Here is a 24,629-nt window from a genome sequence, read left to right as displayed (position 1 = left end):
CCGTCATCCCTTCGTGCGGTGACGTCGGTGCCCTGCGCCCGCCGGGGCGCGCACGTTGCCGCTGTTGACGCATGGAGGGCGGCGGTGGCAGTGGTGGTGGTGGCGGCGGTGGGCGCAGCCCCGGTCCTGGCCCAGCCCTGGCCCTCCGCGGGGCGCTGATGGCCGCCAGCGGTGGCAGCCGGCTCCTGGCGGCGCGGTACAGGGAGCCCGGGTCAGTGTTAGGGGGGTGAGCCGGGTGCGGGCAGGGTCCGAGGCCTCCCCGTCTCTGGGCTGGCTGCTCGTCCTTGCCGGTTCCGAAGTGTGGGTGGCGGGGCCGGGCTGCCGGGGCTGCGCATCTGCCAGCGGGGAGGGGTCTGGGGAGTGTGGAGGAGGCTCTGCCGCTTCCCTGCCTTTCGGGAGAGGCCTGCGGGGCGGAGCGTAGGCCTTTAGGTGTGCTGCTCCTGAAATACGGCTTAAAAGCATTGTAAAGAGTTGTTCATCTGGGCAGAAAGAGGAAAAAAGGCTCCGCGGAGACATTGTGGATGCCTCCTGCTACCTGGAGGGTGCCCACTGCAAAAGCTGGGAGGAAATTTATACGGGGGCAGGTTCCAATGTGGCAAGGGTACCAGTTTTAAGGTGGAAGAGGGCAGGTATGGAAATATTCACTGTGTGAGGGTGTTAAGACACTGGCACAGGCTGCCCAGGGGAGCTGTGGCTGCCCCCTCCCTGGCAGTGTTCAAGGCCAGGTTGGATGGGATCTTGGGCAACCTGGTCTGGTAGGAGGTGTCCCTGCCCATGCAGGGCAGTTCAATCTACGTGATCTTTAAGGTCCCCTCCAACTCAAACCATTCTATGAGGCTATGATTTTAGTCTTGAAAAATTTCCAGCATGATTGTGCACCACTAGATTGAAGTCACTGCTGTGTGAACTACAGGGTAAACATCAAGCCTGATAAAAAAAAAAACAAAAACAAACCCAAAACCAAACACACAAACCAAAACATTATTACTTATCAAAGAGATGAAAATCTTTCCCTTAACTTACCTAGTATGTGTACAGTCCAAGATTTTAAACTGCTGCATCTGTAGCACTTTCACAGGAATGGTATTCCTCAGAATAGTTGCATGAATAAATTCCAAATTACAGCATGTTACAAAGGTATTGACGTTCTTATTAATTAAGCTTATGGATGTTTTACTTTCAGTGTTTTTAGTCTGTTGTTTTTATTTGCAGTGATGATAGTTTCTTCGTGTATGATTGCATCAATGCAGAGAAGAAGACCTTAGGAAATAAAGGGTGAGAAAATCTCCTTAGGCAGTCTGCTGTTTTCCTAGAGGGTGCATCTCCTCCTGAGGTTATGTGGCAGTGAAGATAATAAAAGAAAGTCACAGGATGACTCCTTGATCAGGTGATGGCTAGGTTGTTTTTGCTAACCCTGATGGATATACATGTTTGTATTTTATTTTGTTTATGTCTCATCTTAGAGGAGAGACTGTACACCCTTTTTAAAGAAACACCAGTAGTGTAGTTAATGGTTCTGTATCTCTTACTAGACCATCTAAGTTAGGAAAAAAAAAAAACCCAAGTTAGGAAAAAAAAAACCCAAACAGCAAACCAGTTACATAATTCCTCCTTCAGGTCTAGTCTCTAAGCCACGAGACTTCAAAAACAAAAACTATTTTCTTAGTTTAAATTCAACCACTGGTCATTGTTTTATCTGTAGCAAATTTTACTGTTTTACCCTAAATTAGTATCATGATCTACTAGCACAAACCCTAGCTTTTTTGTTTTTGTTTTTTTTTTCTCCAAGCAGGTGAGGATACATACAGCTTCTTAGGCCTTCTATTAATTTCCTTTTTCTTGGCTTTTTTTTTTTTATTTTATTTCTTCAGTAACTTTCAGGTTGGCTCAACATTTTAAGCACAGATAAAACTTACAGCATTGTTGTCCATGTTCCTTCTTGGTGGCGTGAGAACAACTGTGTCTTAAGCATTTCAGTAATGTTCAGGCTGTAAGCTTTTTTCCTCGTCTTTCTATCAGGCAGGATGGAAAAGCAACAGATAAAGGAAGAGATGACATCCTAGCTTTTGCCTTTTCCCCATCAGGAGATTATCTTGCCTTGACAGATGACAGCAAACGGCTGATTCTGTTCCGTACGAAGCCTTCTTGGGAATGTGTTAGTGTCAGGTAAGGAAGCAGGATGTTGCATGTCACTTTATTATGGAATTATGGCTGATTATATTAGAGTTATAAAATAGTAGTTGTACTTGGGATGTTGGCATTTGTTATCACTAAGTGTCCATTTTTTTCTTTTTTTTTTTTTCCCCTTGTACTTGCTCAGACAAATTTATTGTTCTTGGGAATTCAAAGGTATTTGTCAAGAAGTGATGCATGGTGTGCCCCACACCAAGAATGGAGTTTGTATGTTTATGTCATTGTCCAAGGAAAGGAAATTTTCTTTCCACATTCCAAATAACAGTATTTGCATCTTTAAGAACTGAAACTTTACCCACTCCTGGTTGGGCCTGTGAGAGTGATACTGTTTTGATTGTTTCTGTTTATTTGAGGGAGATGATGTTTTAGGGAGTTTGTGAGCTCTCTTAAAAGTATATCTTTAGAGATGCTGTCAACTGTTTCTCTTCTGTAGTGTGGTCCTCTTGAAACAGTCTGTAGCTGTCCACCAGAGGTCCTCCAGTTACAAGTTTTCTGCTACTGCTTGTGACGGTGTTGAAAAAAAAAAGACTTCTGGGAAAGTACCTCAGCATGCAACATCTCTGCTTCTGGTGGCACAGATGTGAGGCTCTCGTTGCAAGACAAAATGGAATCTTTCTTAGCTTGGCTGTGTTTGTAGGGTGTGTGGTGGGTTAACCCATGTTGTAGTGGGTAGGTAATCACTGACAAAACCAGGAGTGGCAAGTTCTCTTCATTCTGTCCTTCCTCTGTAATAGGCCTTTGGTAATTATTAGATGTTTCAGTTTTCTGCTGAAGGCTCAATTAGGACCACAGCTGGATTTTTTAGGAACATCTCTACCTCCTGTTAGGAAACTGGGAGTACAGGCAAAAGAATCTCTGCGTGAAGAAAGAACACCATAGTTGAGCTGTGTTGCTTCTGTTGCTGTTTTGTGGCAAGCTGTATAAAAAGTTTCATGGGGTGATGGCTTTTGTAGGCAGCTTATTTTACACAAGGGAGAATTTTGAATCTTTGTGCTTAAGATCAGAGGCAGTACAATGAATTTGGAGCAAGACTTTTTCTCGTTGCCCAGGTAACCTTGCTGCCTGAGCCTACAATGTGTTAGTAGGCATGCTTGTCCTAAATGTTTTACCTTTGCTATGGTGTTCCTTAAAGTTAAAAGTATTAGAATTTCTGTCCAGAAGGTGAATAGACATGTCAATTTCCTATGATTCTTAGTGTCCCCAGGACATACAGGGGTTTGGAAAGGAGGTGTTATGAAAATGAAAGAGTATCAGTGATAATATTTTAAAGCTACAGATGCATTTTCCAGAGTAAGTCATTACCCTTTTAAAAAAAATTGTTTTCTGAAATACATGGTCCTGAGATTTATCTAAAAAGCTGTAAGAAAACCATTACCTGCTACAGCGGCAACTGGGAATATAAATTACTCTCAGATTATGAGGGAAAGCCAGAGTTCAAGTTCAGGACTTTGCCTGGACAAGGTACTGTGGGACTGTGGCTCTCTGATTCTGGATGTGAGAAGTAAGAGCACTCGAGGCTCACAAGGAAGGGCTTCCTTTTACAGTACAAAGTGGTAACTGGAGAAGTAGCTTCAACACAGTTTTTAGATGTGTTGCTGCAAAGGACTATCACTAGAACTCCTACCTTGTATTTTCTTTCCTATGTGTTTCCTATGTGTTTAAGTACTATGGAGAGTAAAAGAAAATCTGTCAGCTTTAATCTTTAGAGTACTGACAGGCTGACTATGCAAAATGCTCAGTTGAGAAAGTACCTCAGCAAAATGCAGGTTTAATGGTCTCTCCTTTTTCTCTCACCCTCCCCAGGTGTCTGCTGTTACATAGTTTAGTCATTTATTAGGTCTCTAAGGTACTATTTCAGCCCCATGCCCTCCCTTAATATTGTTCTCATTGCTGTGTTTCAAGAACATTGCATGTAAGAACATTTTGTTCAGTCTCTTGATCTGTTCAAGTCAAAATCCACATTTGCTGAAGCTGCCACCCAGTGGTGTTCAAACTGTGCCATTTTTCATTCAGGTTTGTGAACAGAAGATGCACTTCCCTAACTATTACAGCTGCAGAGGATAAGATTCTGATTGGAGACAAGTCTGGTGATGTCTATTCTTACTCAATAACAGAACCCCAAGCAGAGGGGAAACTTCAGCTGGGTCACTTGTCTCTGTTACTGGATGTGGTAAGTATGTGCCTGCATGAAGTTAAGCTACAAACCTGGATTCCTGCTTGAGTCTTTTGTTATTGCTCTTGTCCCAGATTTGGGAGCTCTTTTTTTACCAAAATGAAGTGTGTGGTCTGGATTTTTTCCTAATGAGTTTTTGTGTATCTGCAGAGCTTTGTAAGGAAAGCAGCATACCAAAGAGTTATCTGTTCTGGGAGTGTGAATGTTCAATAAGTCTTCCGTGACAGTCACAGAAGGCTTGGTTATGGAATGTATATGGGAATTCACTCAGTCTGTCATATCAGTTAAACTCTTCAATGTGATAAGCTTCTTTCTTTTTAAGATGAAGTGGAACTTCTGACTCTACTGATGGAGCTCAGTGGCTTTCGCTGGACCTGTTAGTCAGTGTCACTTGTCTTAGTGACCTGGGAAGTTACTGTTGTAAAGATTGCCTACTGGGCACTGAAACTCTCCCTTTACCAACAGGCACTGAGTCCTGATGACAAATATATCATCACTGCAGACAGAGATGAGAAGATCAGAGTCAGCTGGACAAAGGCTCCTTATAATATTGAATCCTTCTGTCTAGGACACAGAGAGTAAGTATTTTGTGTGCAGAAGTTACTATGTGCAGCCCTTCACTGTGCCTCAGTGGATGAAATTACTGTCTTTTCAAATTGTATTTAACAAGACCTAGGTCTGTGTTAGAATCATAGAATGGTTTGAGGTTGGAAGGGACCCTTGAAGGCCACCTATTCCTTCCTCCCTGGAATGACCAGGAACATCTTCAACTAGATCAGGTTGCTCAGCACCCCATCCAGCTTGACTTTGAATGTTTCCAGGAGTGGGATATCTACTGCCCTTCCGGGCAACCTGTTCCAGTGTTTCACCACCATTTCAATAATTTCTTCCTTATATCTAATCTAAATCTTCCTTCTTTTAGGTTAAAAACCAATTCCTCTTGTCCTCTTGTGACAAGCCATGCTAAGAAGTCTGTTCACATTTTTCTTGTAAGCCCTCTAAGTACTGGAAGGCCACTATATGGTCTCTCTGGAGCCCTCATTTCTCCAGGCTGAACAACCCCAACTCTCTCAGTGTGTTTTCATAGGAGAGGTGCTCCCCAAACCTCTGATCATCCTTATGGCCCTCCTCTGGATTTGCTTCAACAGCTCCATGTCCTTATGCTGAGGACTCCAGAGCTGGATGCTGTACTCCAGGTGAGGTCTCACCAGAGTGGAATAGAGGGGCAGAACTATTTCCCTTGACTTGCTGGCCACAAGAGACTCCAGAGACTGAAGATTGTTAGTTTCTTTCCTTTCTTCTCCATCCTGAGGTGGTGGTCCTTTTAATTACAGTGATCTGAAGAGTGGAAGGCAGTAAAGCAGCCTGCTAGCTGTATTGATGTGATTCAGATGTTCTCTGACTTGCTAGGAAACTGATAGTTCCTTTAGTATAGAAATCAGGGTTGTCTTCTAGACAGTTTATCAGGACCTCCTTTTTGAGCCTACAGGAGGGACTCTACTCCTTTTCAGTAGTCCTTTAGGTATGAGAAGCCTCAAATGGCATATGGATTTTTAAAAGACCTTTTCTCTAAATTTTGTTGCTTAAAATGTCTTCTCAGGTGTGGTATTTTCAAAGTCTCTTGACTTTGCCTTCCACCTCTGTGTGACTTTGTGGGCTTTTAGAGACTTAGTGCTGTCAGTTGATAGGGATTTTGAGGGGCGTGGGGGAGCTGGACAATTTTTTTTCATTTGTTTTTTGTAGCCACTGCTACATTTTAAAGTTCACACTGACAAGGTAGCAGATAAAACATGATCCTGCATAGGGTGGGGAAAGCATCTAATTCTGCTTGTCTGTTTGATGAGTTACTTGGGGGTAACAGCACCCTTCCAGGCATGTTATTACATAAGATGATGCAACATGGTGCAGTCATATCACCATCATCAGAAACTTGTTAAAGAACGATGGTGTGACTGGGGAACTTAAGGTATGGGTAACAACCTATTTAAACATGCCCACCAATGTATTTTAACAGAGTGTTTAAGATGCACATTAATTTGGAGCATCAGTCTGATTTTCATATCATGATTTGGTGTTCTAACCTGTGTAGAATTGGCATAGTTTAAAGGCAAGAGACTACTTATTTTATAGATCTAAGTAGTCTTTGATTAGGTCAGTTTCTGTAGCATATTTACAGAGCCACTTCTGGTGTTTCCACCTTCTCTGTACACAGTTGTATTTCCTAATGGATAAAGTTGATGGTCAGAAAGACACTTTAAATGGGGCTGTTATGTCTGCGCAAAAAGTTCATTAGTGGCTGCAGAATGGAAAGGCACTTAGTGTAATCCAGTTGAAATATATGTAAATTTTTTTTTTACAAAAATTAAGTATTTAAATTATTAATCAATAAGAAAAGAAATATAAGAAAAAATGCATGGCCAACAGGTCAAGGGAGGTGATTCTCCTCCTGCACTCCACTCTCATGAGAGCCCACCTAAAGTACTGTGTCAAATTCTGGAGTCCCCAAAACATGGAGCTCTTGGATTGAGTCCAAAGGAGGGCCACAAAGATGGTCAGAGGGCTGGAGCATCTCTCCTATGAAGACAGACTGAGAGAGTTGGGGTTGTTCAGCCTGGAGAAGAAAAGGTTCTGCAGAGTCCTTATAGTGGCCTGGCAGTACCTGAAGGGGCTACAGGAAAGATGGGGAACTCACGTTTTTAATGAACATTATTAATTGAGAAAAGGGTACATGTGACCTGAGTAAATCTATCTTGGTGTTTTTTGGTCTATGGCAATGTTATCAGTCGAGAGAATTCAATAGAATTCCTTGAGTGCAGATGGGGAAATATTTTTTTTATTAAACAGTAAGTAGTTTGTGCAGTATGTATGCTTTATTTAGTACAGTAGACATATATTTCTTCTTCCTCCTGATTAGCTTGAAGTGGAGAACCTGTTTTTTTGTTTATTATAAGGTTCTCTTTAAAATTCTCTCTTAACTGTTTGTATTCAAAGACCAGTGCAACAGAGTTCAACTTTGGACTACTTTCCCTTTAGATTTGTGAGCAAAATTCTTGCTATACCTGACTATCCTGATCTGCTGTTGTCAGCTTCTGGGGTATGTATTGCAATTTCCTCAAATAAATATTTTTCTTGAAAATTAGACTTCAAAGCCAGGATTTGCTTGTGTTTTCCTCAAGTTCCTTGTGATACTTGAAATGGTTTCTCATCTTTTCCAGCATGCCCTCTGTCCGTCCTTCCCCACCTTTTCAGCTTGCTCTTCAGTGTTCAGCCATTCTATTGCTAGATCATGCAAATGCCATGTACTATGTTGATAGCGAGGCCAGCTATCAACAGGTCACTCTCCAGGTCACTGGAGAATGAAGAAATCACAAAGTCTTCAGTATTTCTTTATCATTAACTCTTGGCTTGGAGCACAGACAAACTTTACCATTGGACTATTAAAACAACTTTGACACCAATGGGTGTTTTGCCAGCTTGCCATGTTAAGGAGTGTCTTGAAATGAATGGCCTTGGAATCATGGTTTTATATTTTTTTCAGAACTTTTAAGATGAGAAAATTATTCTCTTTAAAACCTTCAACTTGCCTTCCCCTGTGAGGTTTGTTCTGAATTATATTCTCATCTGTATGTGCTCATAGTACATCCAGTGCGTGTTGTGTAGAGATTGCAGTGCAGTGCTACACATTGCTTGGACTGAAGAAGTCACTGAAGAGTGTTGCTTCCTTTCCCCTGCCCTCAGCTGCTTTCTTAAATTTATGTTTTCCTCTTGTCATGCCAGACCTGTACAGGCTGAGTAGATGGACTTGGCCTAAAAGATGGAAAACAATGGTCTTTGTTTCTCAGACTACTACCAGTGCATAAGAATCAAATATTTTTTTTCAGTTAAGACTGTAGTAATTCTTAGCATTTGGTTTCAACTTCTGCTTTTGCTCCCCTAAGGTTCTTGGTTCTTATTCCTCTAATTCTTAAAGCAACTCTAGCTTTATTACTGTGTGGCTGTATTTCATTCTTAGCAAATGTTCTTTGATGACTTTGTTTTTCCGAAGAAGCATTTAGCTTCTCTCCAGGAGGTTACTAAATCAAATGAGAATTTGGGTGATAACAAGAGTGGAGGTGGAGAAGGGCAACCTGAAAAAATTACCATTAAAATCCTGAGCACATGTGTTATGGTGCTGTTTGAGACAGACTTGAAATGCACTCCTCCAGCTACCCAATTTCCACTTCAAAAGGAGAATTAGCATGATTAAATAATCTAGAATGGAGTATAAAAATTATGTTAATTAAAATGCTTTAGCTGCAATTTGAGGTCTTGACTGACTGTTTAGCAGCTTCTGTGGGAAGCTCTTAAGGGAAATACGATTTAGCTGAAGAACATGAGTGGCCTCTCCTTGCCTGAGGTGCTGTTAAATAATATACTTTTGTCTGCTTCCATCTGTCCAGGACTCGACTCTGAGACTTTGGGAGTACAAAACTGGGGAAGAAATATACTGCTGTCATCTAAGTAGTGTCTGTGGGTCTGAGACAACCAAAACTGACCAGGTACACCCCTCAGTGCTTTTGCTACCCTCCTGATCCCTGTGACTCCCAAACTGGTTGCTGCATTTTGTTAGGAGTGTCTCCCTTCTGTGGGTGGGTTTGGAAGTTACATGAGACCTAGAAACTGTTACAAAAGCTTTGGATTTGGGGAAAGGAAGAAAGTCTCTGAAATCCATTCCTGTATTTTGTGTGCATTTCTAAGAAGTGCCAAGCAGTGATTAAAAGAAGCTGTTTGTTACTCATATCAAATGTAAGTTCTGCACACTAGACAAAGCCTTCACTTGACATTTTTTCCAAGGACACAAGTGCCTCAGTCTTCTTAGCTGGAAAATATCTTGTAGCACTGGAAAGATATAAAAATTCACCCTTTTATTAAAAATACTTAAATGAACTTTAAGTGATCAAAAACCAGCTTTGTAACATTTGTAACCAGTCAGTCATCTGCAATAGAATTGCCCTATGAAGTCAAAATACTGGGTTTGTTCCTTTGGATTGTTCTGAAGCTGGAAAGTGTCCAAAATGAAAACATTTGAGTCCTTTGTGAAAACTGAATACCCAGAGCCCTCCTTAGCTTACAGCCTGTATGTAAGTGGTGCCTCTGGGGTGCTACTGTGATTTGGGATTCTAAGCTGATGTGAGTTTAGGGGTTCTGATAGCACTTGATCTCTGGTGGTGTTCTTGTCATGTGAATTGGCATGCAGCAGTGAAACAGAACTTGTCATTGTCCTTCCAGTCTGCATCATTAAGTCAGTTGCTAATCTGTTGGGTCATTTAACAGTTGTTCATCTTACCACTCATCCTGCTGGGCATGTTTTTCATGTGAATCTCTAAAAATGCTTCTCTCTCTGAAGACCACAGCTGGATCCCAGTTGTTAGATGACTGGGAAGCCTGTAGCTGTGCCTAGCTCCTAAAGAAAATCTGTGGAATGCGTATCCAGGCTGAAATTGAATTTAAAAGTTCTGTCTTATATCCCTTGTGTGTTTTTCTGTGGTTTTGGTTAGTTGAAGTGCTTGGCCTCTCCTAGCAGCCAGAAGCCATTCCTGGGCATGTCTCAGAGATTCCTTGCTGTCCATGTAGGTCTGGCCTATCTTACCTTGTTAGTGGGATTCCCAGTTACTGAACTGGAAACACAACCCGTGGAAGGGTTGAGCTCCTAGGGACAGACCTGACAACTCAGTTCTTCTTCTGTGGGGAGTAATAACATGCAACTTCATGTCTGTATATAAGTCCAAGAAGGCAGCCACTTGCATTACAACATTCAAAGTTTAGATACTGGAAATCTTGGTTTTGGCCTAAAGTTCCTGCTAGCAGGAATTCAGTATCTGGATAGACACTTTAACGTGCCTCTGAACTTGAAATTGTACTTTGAAGCACACCTGAGCCAGAGACCTCTCATAAACATTCACGAGGTCTCTGGCTCATTTCAGCTTGATTCTAGTGCTTGAAATCTTTGAAGTAGCTACTCCTGAGGTTTTTTCACCAGCAAAAAAAGCAGATATACTAAATCAAGTGGAGTGGCTAGCCCATCTAGTTGGTAATCTCTTACAGTCTGGATGCAGTCTTGAGTGAAGACAGGAGAACCAAGACTGAGGCAGACCTGCAGAATTTCTTTGTACATAGAGCCTTCTGGAAATACGTGGCCTGGGAGTTTCAAAGCCAGTGTTTTGTCTTTGTGTTCAGATGTAGTTAATGAGGGTGCTTTGCTGAAACAATGTGGTTTGACTGCTATCAAATCCATGTCTGCAGTAATGTTGCAAGGCTTTTCTTTGGGGGAGAAGACTGGTTTTATTTTAAAATACTTTGCCTTCTAGCTTTATTGGATCATTAAGGACTAGTAAGCAACTAGCTGTGGAAAAAACTATTACTAATTTTAAAAATGCTGCTTTTTGCTTAGACTGGCTTAGTATTTAGTAAGATAGCTTGCCTATAAATTAACAGTGCTAGATATTGCTGAATCCCAACTCCATTACTTACAAACAAGTTTATGAAAAATAATACTAAACTATATAGTAAACCTTGAATGTAGCATTGGCTAAACTAACAAATGCTAGAGGGGAAAAAATGGTTGCTGCATTCAGGAATTGATTTTAAAAATAATCTCCAACACTCATAGAATGGTTTTGAAGGCTTTTTAATGTAGCATAGTAATACCAGATTTGTCTCTTTACATACCTGATAAAGTGCCTTCTGTAGGATACTCTATAGAGTCTCTCCATAGAAATTTGGGCTGCCTTTGGAGCTTGAGGGGTATATTCAGCTTCTTCACCTCAGTGTGAGTAAGTAATGATAGAAAGGGGAAAACCCATAAACTGTGGTTTAATAAATATAACACAGCATTTAATAATCTATATTCCTACAGTGTCCTGCAGTTCTTTTATCCACTGCCGTATGTGTAGCCTGACAGTGGTCTTGGAAGCCTCAGGCTTTCCTGTTCCTTGAATCTCTGGAATGCTGTTTACTGCCCACTCTTACAGGCATTTTAAAATCTGTCTTCCATGACACCAAATTTCCACAGTGCTTGCGGGCTGCAGAAGACAGTTAACTTCCAGAGTTCATACATGCTTGGAACAGTGATCAGGTAGTGTTCTTGTGATTACAGATGGATTAAATGACAGATTTGAACTTTAATGCAGTGCACTGCCACCTTTGACAGCTGTCACTATGTACTACTGTCAGAGCAATTACTGTCTTGATGCCCAGCAGGACCAAAGGGGAAATGAGATTTGTGTTTTGCTGGCGTCATAGTGCTAGAAGTGCCATAGACAGTGCCTGGTGGTAGTATTTCTGTTGTATCAAAGATCATCTTCACAACCTATTGTGACATTTATAGCCTGAATTTTAAGGGAACAATCTGTTGAGTCAGCACTTTGTAGGTTGTAACTAACAACACTGTCTGCAAATTACTCTGACAACCAAAGATCTGATGGGGATGTGTCTGTTTTTTTTTTTTCTTTCACATTGCATTTCACACTGTGGACGTACTGAAGCTTGAAACACAACTTGAGGCATAATGGTAATGGAATCAGTAGTAATGGTGGCTCATGCAAGCACATAAATGTGATCTTATTTTGTTTCATAGATGATGACTATATGTCTGTTTTGGGAACATAGGGAGTATTTTTGATCTGTGTAGCATTGGTTTCAGCTGATGAGTTGCAGATCCTCAGTTCATTTTCCCACAAGAATGGGAGTGATTCTCTAATTTCATGGTGCTATGTAAATATTTTTCCTGATTTAGAGCTTTCACCTCATCTGATCCTCTTCACAGCGCAAGCTTGTTTAAAGTCCAGAACACGAATTACACAACTCTACCCCAGTGTTCATTACATTAATTTTTCATAGGATCACCTCTTCTTACAGATGACATGAAAAGTTAATTTAAGGTCTTGACGAGCTGATAACAGTGTCATATAAATGCTGAAGAAGTTCAGAAAGTTATCAAGTGAACAACTGTTTGTCACAAACTGTTCTTGTAGCACTTCAGCTGATTTCATAGATTTGTCCTTGAACAAGATACTACTCTGGGGCTGACTGTTGATTTACCCACACATGGAAAGGAAAGAGCTCACAAAGAAGATTCATTTTCTTCTCTCCAACTATGAGTAACACTTGGTTCAAGTCAAAAAAACCTCCTTCTCCCTCCCCAGTGAGGGTGGGAGAGAGCTGCTTCATACTTCAAGTTCACAGAACCTCTTGTCTTCCTGACAAAGCACTCAGCTGTGTAGCTGGGCAGTTCCCATCACTGCACTTGCCCTGCGTGTTTGTCATGAGACAGGCAGAGAGGCAGAGGTTTGTTATTAGAAATAAATATCATAGGTCTGGGGTTTTAAAATACACTGTTCACTAAGTGTCTGAAGAACTTACAGGTAGTTTACAATAGGTGCTGTCTGTTCTACTCTAAAGCTGCAGTGTGGCTCCGTATTGCAATAATTACATTTAGATACATTACTTACAGACAGGTTTTCAGCCCTCTCATCCTACTCAGGATTTGCAACTATACCTATTTTTTATGTCTGTGTAAAATAGGAGTCCTGGGTCCCAATGCTAAATATGGACCAATAACTTGGTATTTCTGCAGGGTAGCAAGAGTCCCATCTGTTCCCAAGACCTTTGAAACTTAATGCCCTTTTGATAATATTTTTTATAAAGTACTCCTCTTTTGTCCAAACAGGCAATTGAGTATGTGAATGAGAAGTGTATACATATCATTGTTCTTGCTTCACCAGCCTCCCTACGCCCTAGGATTGCATCACTTAGTAGATTTTAATTTTTTCTCATGTGCCAGAGATGCACTGTGTAACCCTGGTTTTCAGCTATATTTATAACTTTAATTAACTTTTTTCCCCACAGTTGGTTTATCTTTTACTAGCTGCATCATGTACTGTTGACAAAATAGTTAGCTTCTGGTCTTAGACTTGCTGACTTGAATGTTTTGAAGCTGTACAGCTTGTTTTGCTTGCCCACACTGATTGCAAAATTCTAAAATAAGCACCCTGACAATGCCTGTACACCAGCTGGTAGCTCAAAGGGTAGAATCCCATGGTTACTTCCAAATTCAGCTTAACCTGGGGAACCAGCAATTCTGTCTAGTGACCAGTGAAGGCTGGAAAGGAAGTGAGAGGAAAGGGGACTTGGGGATGCATCTGAATTGTGCCAGCAGAAGTGTCAAGAAAACTTGTTTTCCCTGCCCTAAAGGGAATAACTCACTCTAGTCAGAAGGCTTTATTAATCAGAAGTGCTGGTGTTATCGCTACTTACAAAATACAACTGAGAACCAATTTGCAGTTTCATCTTTCACATTATGTAACAGATAGTTTTGAAAAAGCACCCTAGGGCATCTTCTGGCAGTTTCTCTGCTCCTCCAGATCTCTTACTTCCCACTCAAGGAGCCTCACATCAGTTATTATGTTTTTCAAGTAGTATGCTTCATGCAGCAAAAGTATTCTTCTGATTCTCTCCCAGACAAAACTATGCTTCTTCCAATTAAGAGTGCGGTGTGGGGAGTTTTTTGTTGTTGATGGTGTTTTTTTGAGGGTTTTTTGTTTTGCTTTTAATGAGGAAAAAAGCCTTGGGCAGTCTTGACTTGTTCTTCAGAACACCTCTGTTAAGTGGAATGGCTTCACCCAGTTACAGGTTGAAAACAGACAAAACAGCAATTATATTAGCTTAGCATCACTGTCTTCCCTTTTTTAAGAACTGTAGCAGTAGCTAATTGCTTGTGTTTATAATATATAAGCTACTAGCATAATGTCCTTGCTGAGTGGGATTATTGTTGATACTTTTGCCATTAGCATTACAGGAGAGAATGTTTAAGGCAGTGTACTTTTCCTTCATCTATTAGTTTGTTTATTGAGTGTAATTCATTAAAAATGTTACATTTAATCTCTGTCTGGATGTCTATGAAGGGAGAAATGTGGGAAACCTCAACACACACTGGTTTGAAAATTTGCTTGACTGCAGTTTAAAGGTAATTATACTGCTTAACTTTTAAATTAAGACGTCTGCTAAATTTTAAAGGTTAGGACATGAAATGGAATGTGAATTTTTTCTTGGCCAAAAATTATCTTACCTTATCAGGATGTTTCTTTTTCTTAATAGAAATACCCTGTGTCAAGAATAACCTACTGCTGTCAAGGTGGTTACATTGCTATTCTGTGCGACTGGTAAGAATCAAGGGAATAATGGCTAAAATCATACCAGCTTCTGCAAAGACAGGGGCACCTTTCCCTGTTGGCTGCCCTAATGTTCCCCTAGCTTGCAGTAGTTGGTACTGTGGATGGCTGAGTGTGCCAGGCATGCCTGTGGCCTCACAAGGAACCTTGAAGTCCTGGTTTTACTTGATCTGAGTGCATAGGTGAGTGTGAGGGTTATCCAGCTTAGTAAAGTTTTGCAGACTTCATGATGCCTTTCCCTTACGGGAGGAGACTCAAGGCTAAGATGCCCAAGAGCCCTTCTCAGTGCTCAGGATGTCTCTCTAAATTGCTGTGCCCAGGCTGTGTGTTTGGCATCCTGCTGTGTTCAGGGTGCTATGGCAATTGAGCAGGCAAGCTCCTGTTACTGTAAACTGATCCTGCAAATGGATTTAGACATTCTGTTTAAAACCACAACGTTACTTCAGTTTGTAACTATGGAGGGGCTGTGTTGGCTTTTGGGTTCAGAAGTGTGTTTGTGTAAGGAGAGTGTGCATGGGAGGTGATGGGCCTAAGTTCTGAGGAACCAGACTAGCATTTCTAAACAGTGCTCTCATGTAGACCTCGTAGGCCGCTCAGGAGGGAGCCAAAGTGTCCTGCCTGGCACACTGGGGACCTCTCTGAGGGAGCTGAGAAAGCTCTGCACTTAGAGGTTGTGGCTGCTAGAGGAGTGAGTGCTGATGGGAAAGGTGGATGATAAGTGCAGTGCCAGCATCCTGTTCTTCAGCCATGTCAAGATTTCCTGTCCTCATTCCCTCTTCCCTTCCCTGGTGTGTAGTTCCTTATTTTGTTTCGACTAGTACTCAATTACATATTCCTTCCAATGAAGCCCTGTAGGCCATTGTGCTATGATGCAACAATCCTTATATAAATCTTTAGTAATCCTTACAAAATTCCTTTTACTGTCTTGTCTTTTAAAAACAAGGCAGTGTTTACTGCTTTTTCTTTCATGTAACACTTGAAAAGCCATTTGACATGCTAGATATTTACAGTTTCTGCCTCAGATCAAGTAAGCAAATTCCAAAAGTATCCTAGCACTTCAAGCTAGGATATTTTTTGCAATTCCTAATTCATTTGCTTTGGCTCTGTTTGAAATTAAGAGTGGGTGTTTGTAGTTTGCTGTACAAGTCATGGCTGTCGGTGGATTTACTAATAATGGTAATTAAGTTTTTTCCTCTCAAAAGTATTCCTGCAGTCTACATCTTTCAGCTTGATGCCACTGCCCGGCAGCTCGCTTTCAGGCAGCAGATCTCTTTGAAACATAAAGGTTGGGACATTGCATTTGAGGAAACAGGAGATCTGTGGATTTTGCAGGAAGACAGCGAAGCTCCTCTTCAATTGTACAGACCATGTGATGGACAGTGGAAGGTAGATCCTTTTGTTTTTCTGACATTCTGAATGTTTTGTGTTGTCTTGAGGCCATAACAAAAAGGAAGTAAACTACATTCCGTGAAAGCTAAATGGCACATTTTTCTATTTATGTCTTGAGACAAAGTCATAGATCCGCATCTCATTCTGTTTCTCACCTGTGTGTAATGAAAGGTGCTGAGAGCTTGTTATGAATCCAGTCTCTCCTCTGGTGAAGCTGACATCGGGCAGAGCAGGATCAGGCAGAGTGGTTGTCAGTCGTTGCACTCTGTACTCTGAACAATTTCCTGTGCTTTCTGTGTGCTACACTTGATTATTTAGAAACAAAACAAAACAAGGCACAAACCATCAAAATCCCTTTGTGGTTTGCTTAGGAATGCTTTCCACACAGCCTTCCCAGTGCCTGCCTCTGAAGGATTCTTTGGGGGACAAGGCATTCTGGGAGCATTAAGAGGGTTTCTTTTTTTCATTGGGAACAGGGAATCAAATTTAAGGGATGTGCTATCAAATTCTCTGTAATGGCCTATCAAACAACTGGAAACTCTCTTGTTATCCTTGTAAGTTCCCAGCTAATTATGATACATTTGGGAAGTAGTTTTAAATTAAACTAAAGTATGTTCTCTGACCTTATGTGTTCCTTGTGATATTCTTTTTTCTGACAGATTAGTAAAGGAGAATCCATTTTCTTCAGGCTGCAAAACTTCCCCAGCAGAACATGTGAACTCAGGCCAAGTTTCTTCAGCAGTCCTGGAAAAAAGGACCTTAAAAGAGATCATGAAGGGCTCATGCTTGCTCTCCTTTCACTTTAGTCATTTGAGAGCTGTTGCATTTTTCAGTGTGCTGTGAAACATGAGATTGCATTATAATTCAGGAATAATAAACAGTGTTCCTTTTTTTCCCAGCCTGTAACTGATGACAAAGGATTACAAAAGATGTCAAAGTATCTTCAAGACAACTGGACAGCATTTGAAGGTGAGATGTGTGGCCTGATGGCCCAGGAAATGCAATTTTTACAGCTAAAGCATAAGATTTAACTGCAAGATCAGAATTCAGGTCAGTTCAGCTGTCTGTTGAAGTCTGCTTAACTTTTCAGTTTTCTCAGGTTCATCACTTGATCTGGTATGGAAGTTAGTGTGGGCCATGAAGTGTGTTCAGATTACTGTTACCACAAAATGCTGTAGGTGTTTAGATCTGGATTGGAGCATAGTAATTTCTACATAGACACCTTAGGGATGTATCTAAACAGCCTATGACAGAGGTGCTGGAGTCTCATCTTACTGCTCTGATACTGAATACTGTTGTTTGCCATCTTGTCTCTTACTGAGTGTGACACTTCTATCAGGAATACAGTGGAGAGAGTAGGACTGGAATAGTCATGGGAGGAGCAGCCTCACTGTAATGATGGGCCATTTGTGACCACCTCAACAAGGCAGATTATCTGGAGTTTTCTGTGGCTGAAGGATATGACCCTGGATGGTGTCCGAGATGGTATAGATAGGTATCAGTGTTGGTTCATTTTGTTCTTCTGCCCCACCTCCAGTCACTGAAAAATAATACATGGTTTACTAAGTTATAAGCATATTATTTCCAGGGATTTTTGTATTTAAAACCCATCCAACTTTATTTAGAAGCTGAAATTATGGCAGTGATGGCTGCAGGGTAGAGAAGGGTTGTGGCTTGTGCTAGTGGATGTGTCGTTATGTGTTGAGAGTTGATTAATGGAAATTTCTGTCCTGTGCTTTTCTGGGAGACTGGGAGCCTTCCTTAAAAAGGGTGTTACAATTAAACACACACACATGTTTTTTGGTCTGTTCTTGGTGGTCATACCTAAAGATGTAAGAATTGTAGGAATGTGTGGTCTAATTTAAACTCTGTTTAATATTTAGTTGGTTGATGGTGTAGCTGTGATTAAGTTGTTATGGTCTTTGAAATCTAGGAGGAAGTCAGGTACTCCTGTGGAAAGGAGAGGGTTTGCATGTAGATGTTACAGACTTGATATTTACAGCCAGAAAGATAATTAGGAGTATGAAGGCTGAGTGAAAATGAGCAGCAAAGAAGTAAAAAGAGCCAGGCAGGGGAAAAGGTTTTGAGCATAATTAACCAGTGCAGCAAATTACTGTCATACAGGGTAGCCAGGTGCATCTGTAGCTGGGGAAGAAAAACTGCTCAGGTGGCAGGGCCTATTATTGTTAATTAGTAAGTGCTGGCTCACTTGATGAGCTCTTATTCCAATGCATAATTAGTGCTTGAAAAGGTAGTTAGTTCTTTTAAAGAAGGTGGTAATTATATCGTTTAAACCCAGTTCTAGTGTCTGCATATTGTCCTTTTATTAACTTCTCTTGTCTGATTGCTGATTTGGTAGGATTTAAGACATGTAGGTCAGTCCTGAAGTACACATTGAACTGTATCAGCAAGGGGAAGTGGCTTTTTTTGTCTACCAAGAAATAAGGGGGTGCTGTCTTTACATTTTTGTGGAGTTCCACACTTGCACCAGGACCAAACCCTATCAGATACTGAATTTCTTGCAGCTGCCATATAAGATGAAGAATTTTGGGAAGTGGGAAAAGGTAGGAATACAAAGAACTAGAGGTGGTGGGCTTTGTCAGGTACTGCTCTAACAGTGTCTAGAAATGTGGACCTAGCCAGCTAGTCTTGTTCTGTATTCTCTACAGAAGCAGTCTGATGGTGATTTTTTTGGGTAGTAGTTAGTTCCCCATTAAACTTATCTAAATTTATCTAAACTTACAGTCTTGGAAATTATGTGATTAATATTATGCTGAATTCATAGACAGTGTAATGGAACTGTTGGGTTGAAAATTTTAAAATGGTGTGCAATAGGATCTCGCTGTTAGAGGTCTGCTTCTTTGGGCTTCCTTTAAGTAAGTACCTCAGGACACAAGTCAGCTAAGGACACGTAGGTAGCATACACCCTTTGCAGGGCTTAGGTCCTGGGGAGCAACTCCAATGGGATGTCTTAAGAGTAAGTTGTGACAGCAGTCATTTTAAAAACAGAAGCCTGGAAGTGTGCAAGTGTCCCAACAGGCAAAGAGAGCTGTTTGCTCTCTTCACATCAATATTGTGTGGTTGTCTCTGTGATTTTTTCAGCTAAAAATGGAGGCTGTGCTTGGCTATGTGAATGATGGACAGATGCTTTGCAACAAAAATCAGGCATTCAGTGTAAACGCTGATACTAAATAATGCTTTAATGAAGTAGACAGGACCACAGTAAGTGAACTGTAACACCACTACCTAGAATTAGAGTACAGAAAGTAATTGGTGAGACTGCTAAGGGAATTATCACTTGTCTGATGGTCTTTCTTTGCCCAATTGTAGGCTTTGTTGGCACAAAGAGCTACTACGGCAGTCTCTACAAGGCTTCATTTAATAACATGGCTGCCTACCTACAGAAGAAAGAGGAAAGATCACAGCAGCAGAAAAAGAAAAGGCAGGATCTGCAGCATGGTTCAAATGGACAAACAAAAAAGATGAAGAGTGAAGAACCATCACTATGATCCCATTGTTAGCGTGTAACTTTTGTCTTGCTGAAAGGAACTGATCTGATTGCAGGCTGATTTTAACTGTTAAATGAATTATGGAAGAAGACTGTTTTTATTCAGATTTGTGTTTTCAGGTAGCCTGATACAACAGTACCCTGCTTGCAGAGGATAATGCATTTACAATATGTCTAATCTTCTAGCAGCATACAAGTATTAGTGGTTCAGTCCTAGGAATCTCTAATGCATGATATATGACTATTGGAGATCTTATTTTCATTGAAACAAGATTTTGATTTTGCCTGCTGTGTTCAGGCTTTCTTCTTCAGGTGGAAGTCCACTGATAAAAGTTGATCTAATTTTGGTTGGGTTGGGGGTTTTGGGGGGTTGTTTTTGGTTTTTTTTACTTCTTAAAAGATCTGTTAGCCAATGCAACTGACTTAAGTGTACCTAGCTATGGGAAAAGGAATGCAGGAAAATTCTTGTTCTACATAGAAGGTTTTAGCTGAGACTGCCATCTCTGGTTTCACCCTTTACCTTCCATTTATGTGATAGGGATTCTGCCTAGCTTCCAACCTACTGCTGCTTGTGACATATTTCTTTAGGAAGAAGTGTAAAAATACATTTTGTTATTTTAAACTCAAAAGTAAAATGTGTCAGTCAGCTTTTTTTTACTGAGAGATCTTCTACTGCAATGTGACACTGGGGTGTCTGAGAATGACTGATGAGGCCTATGAGCAAAACTTGGGATGTATGACAAAAACTTGGGGTATATTCTACTTTTTTCAACAAGAACTCTTTCATGTTGCAGTTAGCCAAGAAATACATCTTTTGAAGTTATCAGTAAGACCTTTATGGGATCAGTTGTTGCTTCATCATGGGACAGAAGATATTTATCTACCAGACGGCATTCCATGTCTATATGGAATATAAAGTACTTCATAAAACCAGGCATAGAAATCTGTACAAATCTTTAGAAATAGTCAAATTAGCCTACAAACCATGAATAGTTCTCTAGATCTCTTTATAGTGGTCCTCTTCAGAGTATCTGGATGCTTAAAATTTTTTCACTCAAATTTTAGATATGCAACTGTGTAAGACATCGTCGAGATGTAGCTTGTTCTTGGGTATTTAGCAGTGAAGCAAAACTTGTTGCTTATTGCAGCCTTTTCTTTATTATATGTCCCAGGCCATGTGTCTGTCTCATGCTGGAGGGTGTCACATGAACTGTCATATTCCTTCTGTTTCAAAGTGCTTCCTAAAGGACAGAGCATTGAATGCATTAGTACAAAGCCAGTCCTTTACCTCCAGGGTGTATTTCTTTTGGTTATTTCTTTTAAATAAAGACCCTTCTACTTTGGCAAATACTTCTTTTGGCAAAAATTGTGAAGAGTGGTAGGAGCTGCATTGGCATGAAGAAAATATGAAGTAGCTTCCGTTACCTGTACGTTTACTTGACAAAGGAAGACAGTGTCAAGTCCTCAAAGATCATGGTTTTGTGTAGCAATTCAGCCTCTCCTGTCCAATATCCACATCCCAGGGAACTGAAGCATCTTTCTTGGGTATCATGAAATCAGTCAAGTGGTCCTGGATTTTGCTGAGTCTTGAACAAAGGAGAAGGTGGTAGGTTTGGGCTTGCCAAGGACTTTACGTGGTCCAGAGCAAGCACTTTGGAGCTGCTGTGTTTTTCTGTCTTTAAGAGTGCCTGAACCATTAGGTTGGCCTGATGGAGTGGCTCACTGGCTCTCATGGCAAAGAGTTGATATAGTTTGGAGACTCAGCCCTAGGATGGGGTTACTGTCTGAGCATCCCAAGTGCTTGAGTGCTCTTGTGCTACATGTGGAGTCCTTGCCACTTCCTTGCAGTTGTCTTGGGTAGTTTCTTGATTTGTTCTGTAGATTGGTGAGGGTCACATTCTCAGGTGTGTGTTGCCCTCTCTGGTCTGTGAAGGTGGTATCTGTCCTTAGAAGTAATAATTATTACTGTGTTAGAAGAATTATTTCTGTGGTGCATCATTGTATGTGTGTACATATGTGGTATCATATAAATAGAGCAAATGCTTGTATTTAGGTTGGGAATGTGGTAAAAGGATTGAACTTTGAGCTGAAATGCAGACCTGAGGCCCAACTGCTTGGTTTGCTGAGAGTTTGCAGCCTCCCCTTCTCCAGTGGAAGTAAGGAGCTCAACAACAGGTAGGCAAGTTTCCTGGTGGTTTGGCTACATCCCATGCTGACAAGAAGCTAGGATGACAGAACCCTGTAATTTCAGCTTCTCAGCTGAAATGAAGGTTTCTCAGCATTTGTGAAGGTGCAAACCTTTAACTGACTCTTTTTTTTCTTTAATTGGAACAGTAAACACGTTGGTATGGTACTGGTGGTGCGTAATTTTCTTGGTCCTCAAGAAAAGATGAGAAATTGCCATTGGGAGTGCTTGATACTAGAGGTAGGAATGGTGACTTTGAGACTGCTGTATGATGGTGGCTATTAAAACTTTGTAGTTCTTGTACTGATCTAATTTAAGAGGGGGCTCTAGGGAAAGCAGTTGGGGATGCAGTTAAGGAAACTCCAGCCCTAGGGTGTAGCTTTGTTATTGTTCAGATGAGATCTGTTGTGCACAGATTCAGCAGTATGATTTTAGCAGAATCAGGCCAGTATTCACACTGCTTGTGAACTAGAGAGGACAGGAGGAAAAAGCTCAGACTATTTTCATTGTTAGCTGTTGGTGAAGTTATTCTTTACCCAGCACAAAGCCTGCTGATACAGAGCAAACTGCAACGTTTTTGATTCTGCAGTAGGAGTCTGTATTGAATCACTTACGCATCTCACGTTGTAATACTGGTTTGGAGGTGATGGTGTGACCTAAAGGCAGGTCTTATTTGTGTCATCAAAACATTGTTTTAGCCAGGTCTTCTGAGATTGTGAGGGCTGGTCCAAAGAATTGTTCTGATTACCTGAGCATGGAAGGGATGCAGTGATCTTGAAGGCTGTGGGTACAGGGTTCTCCTGTTGGGGCTGACAGTGCAGGTTATGCCATCCATTCTTTATGTCACTCCTGCTTGTTACAGAGGTTTCTGCCCAACCCTACATCCTCTTCAGCAGCTTTGATGTTGAGTGTTTTCAGTCCATGTGCATAAGCAAAACCATTTATTTATAGAGGAGGAAAATCTTGAGGGGATGACATTCGTAACTGCTTTCAGTGGGCTGGTGACAGACCCTATATGGGGTTTCAGCATGAACATCCGTATTTTTACACTTCTAAAGGATAAAAGGCTGTCTTGTTCACAGTTCCTATCCCTGAGGGATATCTTTCCCCAGCTATTATTTTCAGCACAGGATAAACCTCAGCAGTGATCTTCACTGGCTGTGTGGTGCTCTTGTGGTACTCTGCCTGCTATCCTGAAAGAAACCCAGAATTTCTGCTAATTCTTGAACTCATGGCAGATTGTGTGGCGTGAGAGTGCTCTGAGATGTGATATTTAGCAGATCATTTGGGCCTCTTGTTCTTTTTCCTGCAAGTTTGTCTTTCCTATTCCATTTCATCTTTCGTCTTCCGCACACAGTTCCTGAGCTTAAGTTGTGAGGCCATGCGTGTTTGTGGACTGCTTTAAAGGGGTCTGTGAGAAGTGATCAGAAATAGGAAATATGTTGAAATGTCTAAATGCACTGTAGTGTGCCTACACCTTCTATAGAAAATGGTTAGACACCCACAAATCATTAAACAGGAGTGAATACCACTGTTACAGAGAGTGAGACAACACTCCTCTCCCTGGTATTTGAACTATTTATTTCTAGTGGTTAAACCTGATGTTGCTTGCTTGTGTTTATTTTCTGAACTTGAACCAAAGCATGGGGATGGGCCAGCTAGGGTGTAGCCCTATAGCAGAGCTGGGAACCCTCTGGACCATTGCAAGGGGTATTTAGAGGCCACAGAAGTTCATCCTATAGTCCTATAGACTTTTTTATGGTGATTGTGCAACTCCCCTGCTTCTCTCCTGAGCACTGACAGTCAAAGGAGCACTTAAAAATTCAGGTAGAGAAAAAAGTCGAAGGAATATTGAGTCTCTTCTCCTTGGTATTTAAACTAAAATATACACTTTCTATCTCCATTGCTGGGAATTTCACAGGAACCCCTTCAGCAACACATTGCTGAGCAGAATGAGCTTTTATCTGTCCTAGCAGGAAGGAATCCTAATCAAATGCAGCCCAGTAATATGCTTTAAAGCAGTCCTTAAATTTTTAACAACACTTTGAAAGCAAATTTATTCTATAAACAGAAATCTCTGTAAACAAAAATGTTCCTTTCTTAAAACAACAAGAAAACACCAAACAAAAAGACAAAACAAAAAAAAATTAAACACAACCCCCCACCCTGTTAGAATACAGTTGTTTTATCCTCAGGCTAATAAAATGTTTTTGCCAATTTCGATACACTCCAAAGTCTACTCCAGCTTTGTTTGCTCTTTGCTGAAATATTTTGCATAAATTGCTTTGATGAGAGAAGGAAAAGCCCTGGGGGCTTAACTCTTACTGGTTGTCCTCGCTGCCATCAGTCCTTGGTGATGTGGTGTGAAGGGGGCCAGGATGACACAGGTCAGTGTGGTGGTTTGCAAAGGAAAGGCAACAGGCTGGATGTGACTTGTTAATAGCTGCAGATGCTGAGGCTGGAAAGAGAAATGGCCATGGAATTGAATGGTTGTTAGAAGTCGACAGATCTCATTTTCCAATGTGTTTTGTGTAAGTTACTGTGTACCTCTGAACAGCAGGGGTCTGGAAATTCCTTTAAGAAGGAAAGGCTCTTCCACTTCTGCCTTGGGCCATCGCTTGATACTTCGCATCAGCACTTTTTTATCCAGCGACACCTTCCCCCAGTCATGTCAGGGTCACAGTAGAAATCCCGTGGGAAAAACCCCAACCTCTTGAGCACCAACGTGACGGTGGAAGGAAAAGGAGCAGCTGAGACATAAGCCAAGGGCTGCAAGCGGATGAAATATCCCAGCAGAAGGCAGAGGCCTGCAGGTGAAGGCCGCGTCTGGGAGCACACCTGGATGCACGTGTGGGCTGTGGCTCTCACGGGTCGGTGCCAACTAACCTGGCATGTGCCTGCTTTGAGCAGAGGAGCACAGCCCAGCACCAGCCCACAGTTCTCCAGCCCTGACACTCAAAAAAAGAAGGCTCA

The 24,629-nt window shown here is 41.3% G+C and overlaps 1 protein-coding gene across 1 annotated transcript; it reads left to right on the top strand.

Moving 5' to 3' along the window:
• Nucleotides 1-17: 17 nt before the first annotated feature.
• Nucleotides 18-20,821, top strand: WDR4 (WD repeat domain 4). The gene is made up of 11 exons (XM_030445025.1): nt 18-211; nt 1,213-1,275; nt 2,020-2,166; nt 4,207-4,363; nt 4,832-4,944; nt 7,400-7,460; nt 8,806-8,904; nt 14,501-14,565; nt 15,777-15,960; nt 16,863-16,932; nt 19,294-20,821. Exons 1-11 carry the CDS (start codon nt 72-74, stop codon nt 19,470-19,472), a joined length of 1,278 nt encoding a protein of 425 aa, XP_030300885.1. The 5' UTR covers nt 18-71; the 3' UTR covers nt 19,473-20,821.
• The last annotated feature ends 3,808 nt before the right edge of the window (nt 20,822-24,629 follow it).

Source organism: Calypte anna, chromosome 1 (assembly GCF_003957555.1).
Source record: "Calypte anna isolate BGI_N300 chromosome 1, bCalAnn1_v1.p, whole genome shotgun sequence".
Lineage (NCBI taxonomy): Eukaryota > Metazoa > Chordata > Aves > Apodiformes > Trochilidae > Calypte > Calypte anna.
This window is presented reverse-complemented; position numbering and strand designations above follow the sequence as displayed.

Excerpts from the sequence above, each read along its gene's own strand:
- WDR4 (XM_030445025.1), top strand. The coding sequence starts at position 72 with ATGGAGGGCGGCGGTGGCAGTGGTGGTGGTGGCGGCGGTGGGCGCAGC. Across the intron at positions 1,276-2,019 it reads AAGACCTTAGGAAATAAAGG|GCAGGATGGAAAAGCAACAG; the intron begins GTGAGAAAATCT and ends TCTTTCTATCAG. Across the intron at positions 8,905-14,500 it reads AGACAACCAAAACTGACCAG|AAATACCCTGTGTCAAGAAT; the intron begins GTACACCCCTCA and ends TTTTCTTAATAG.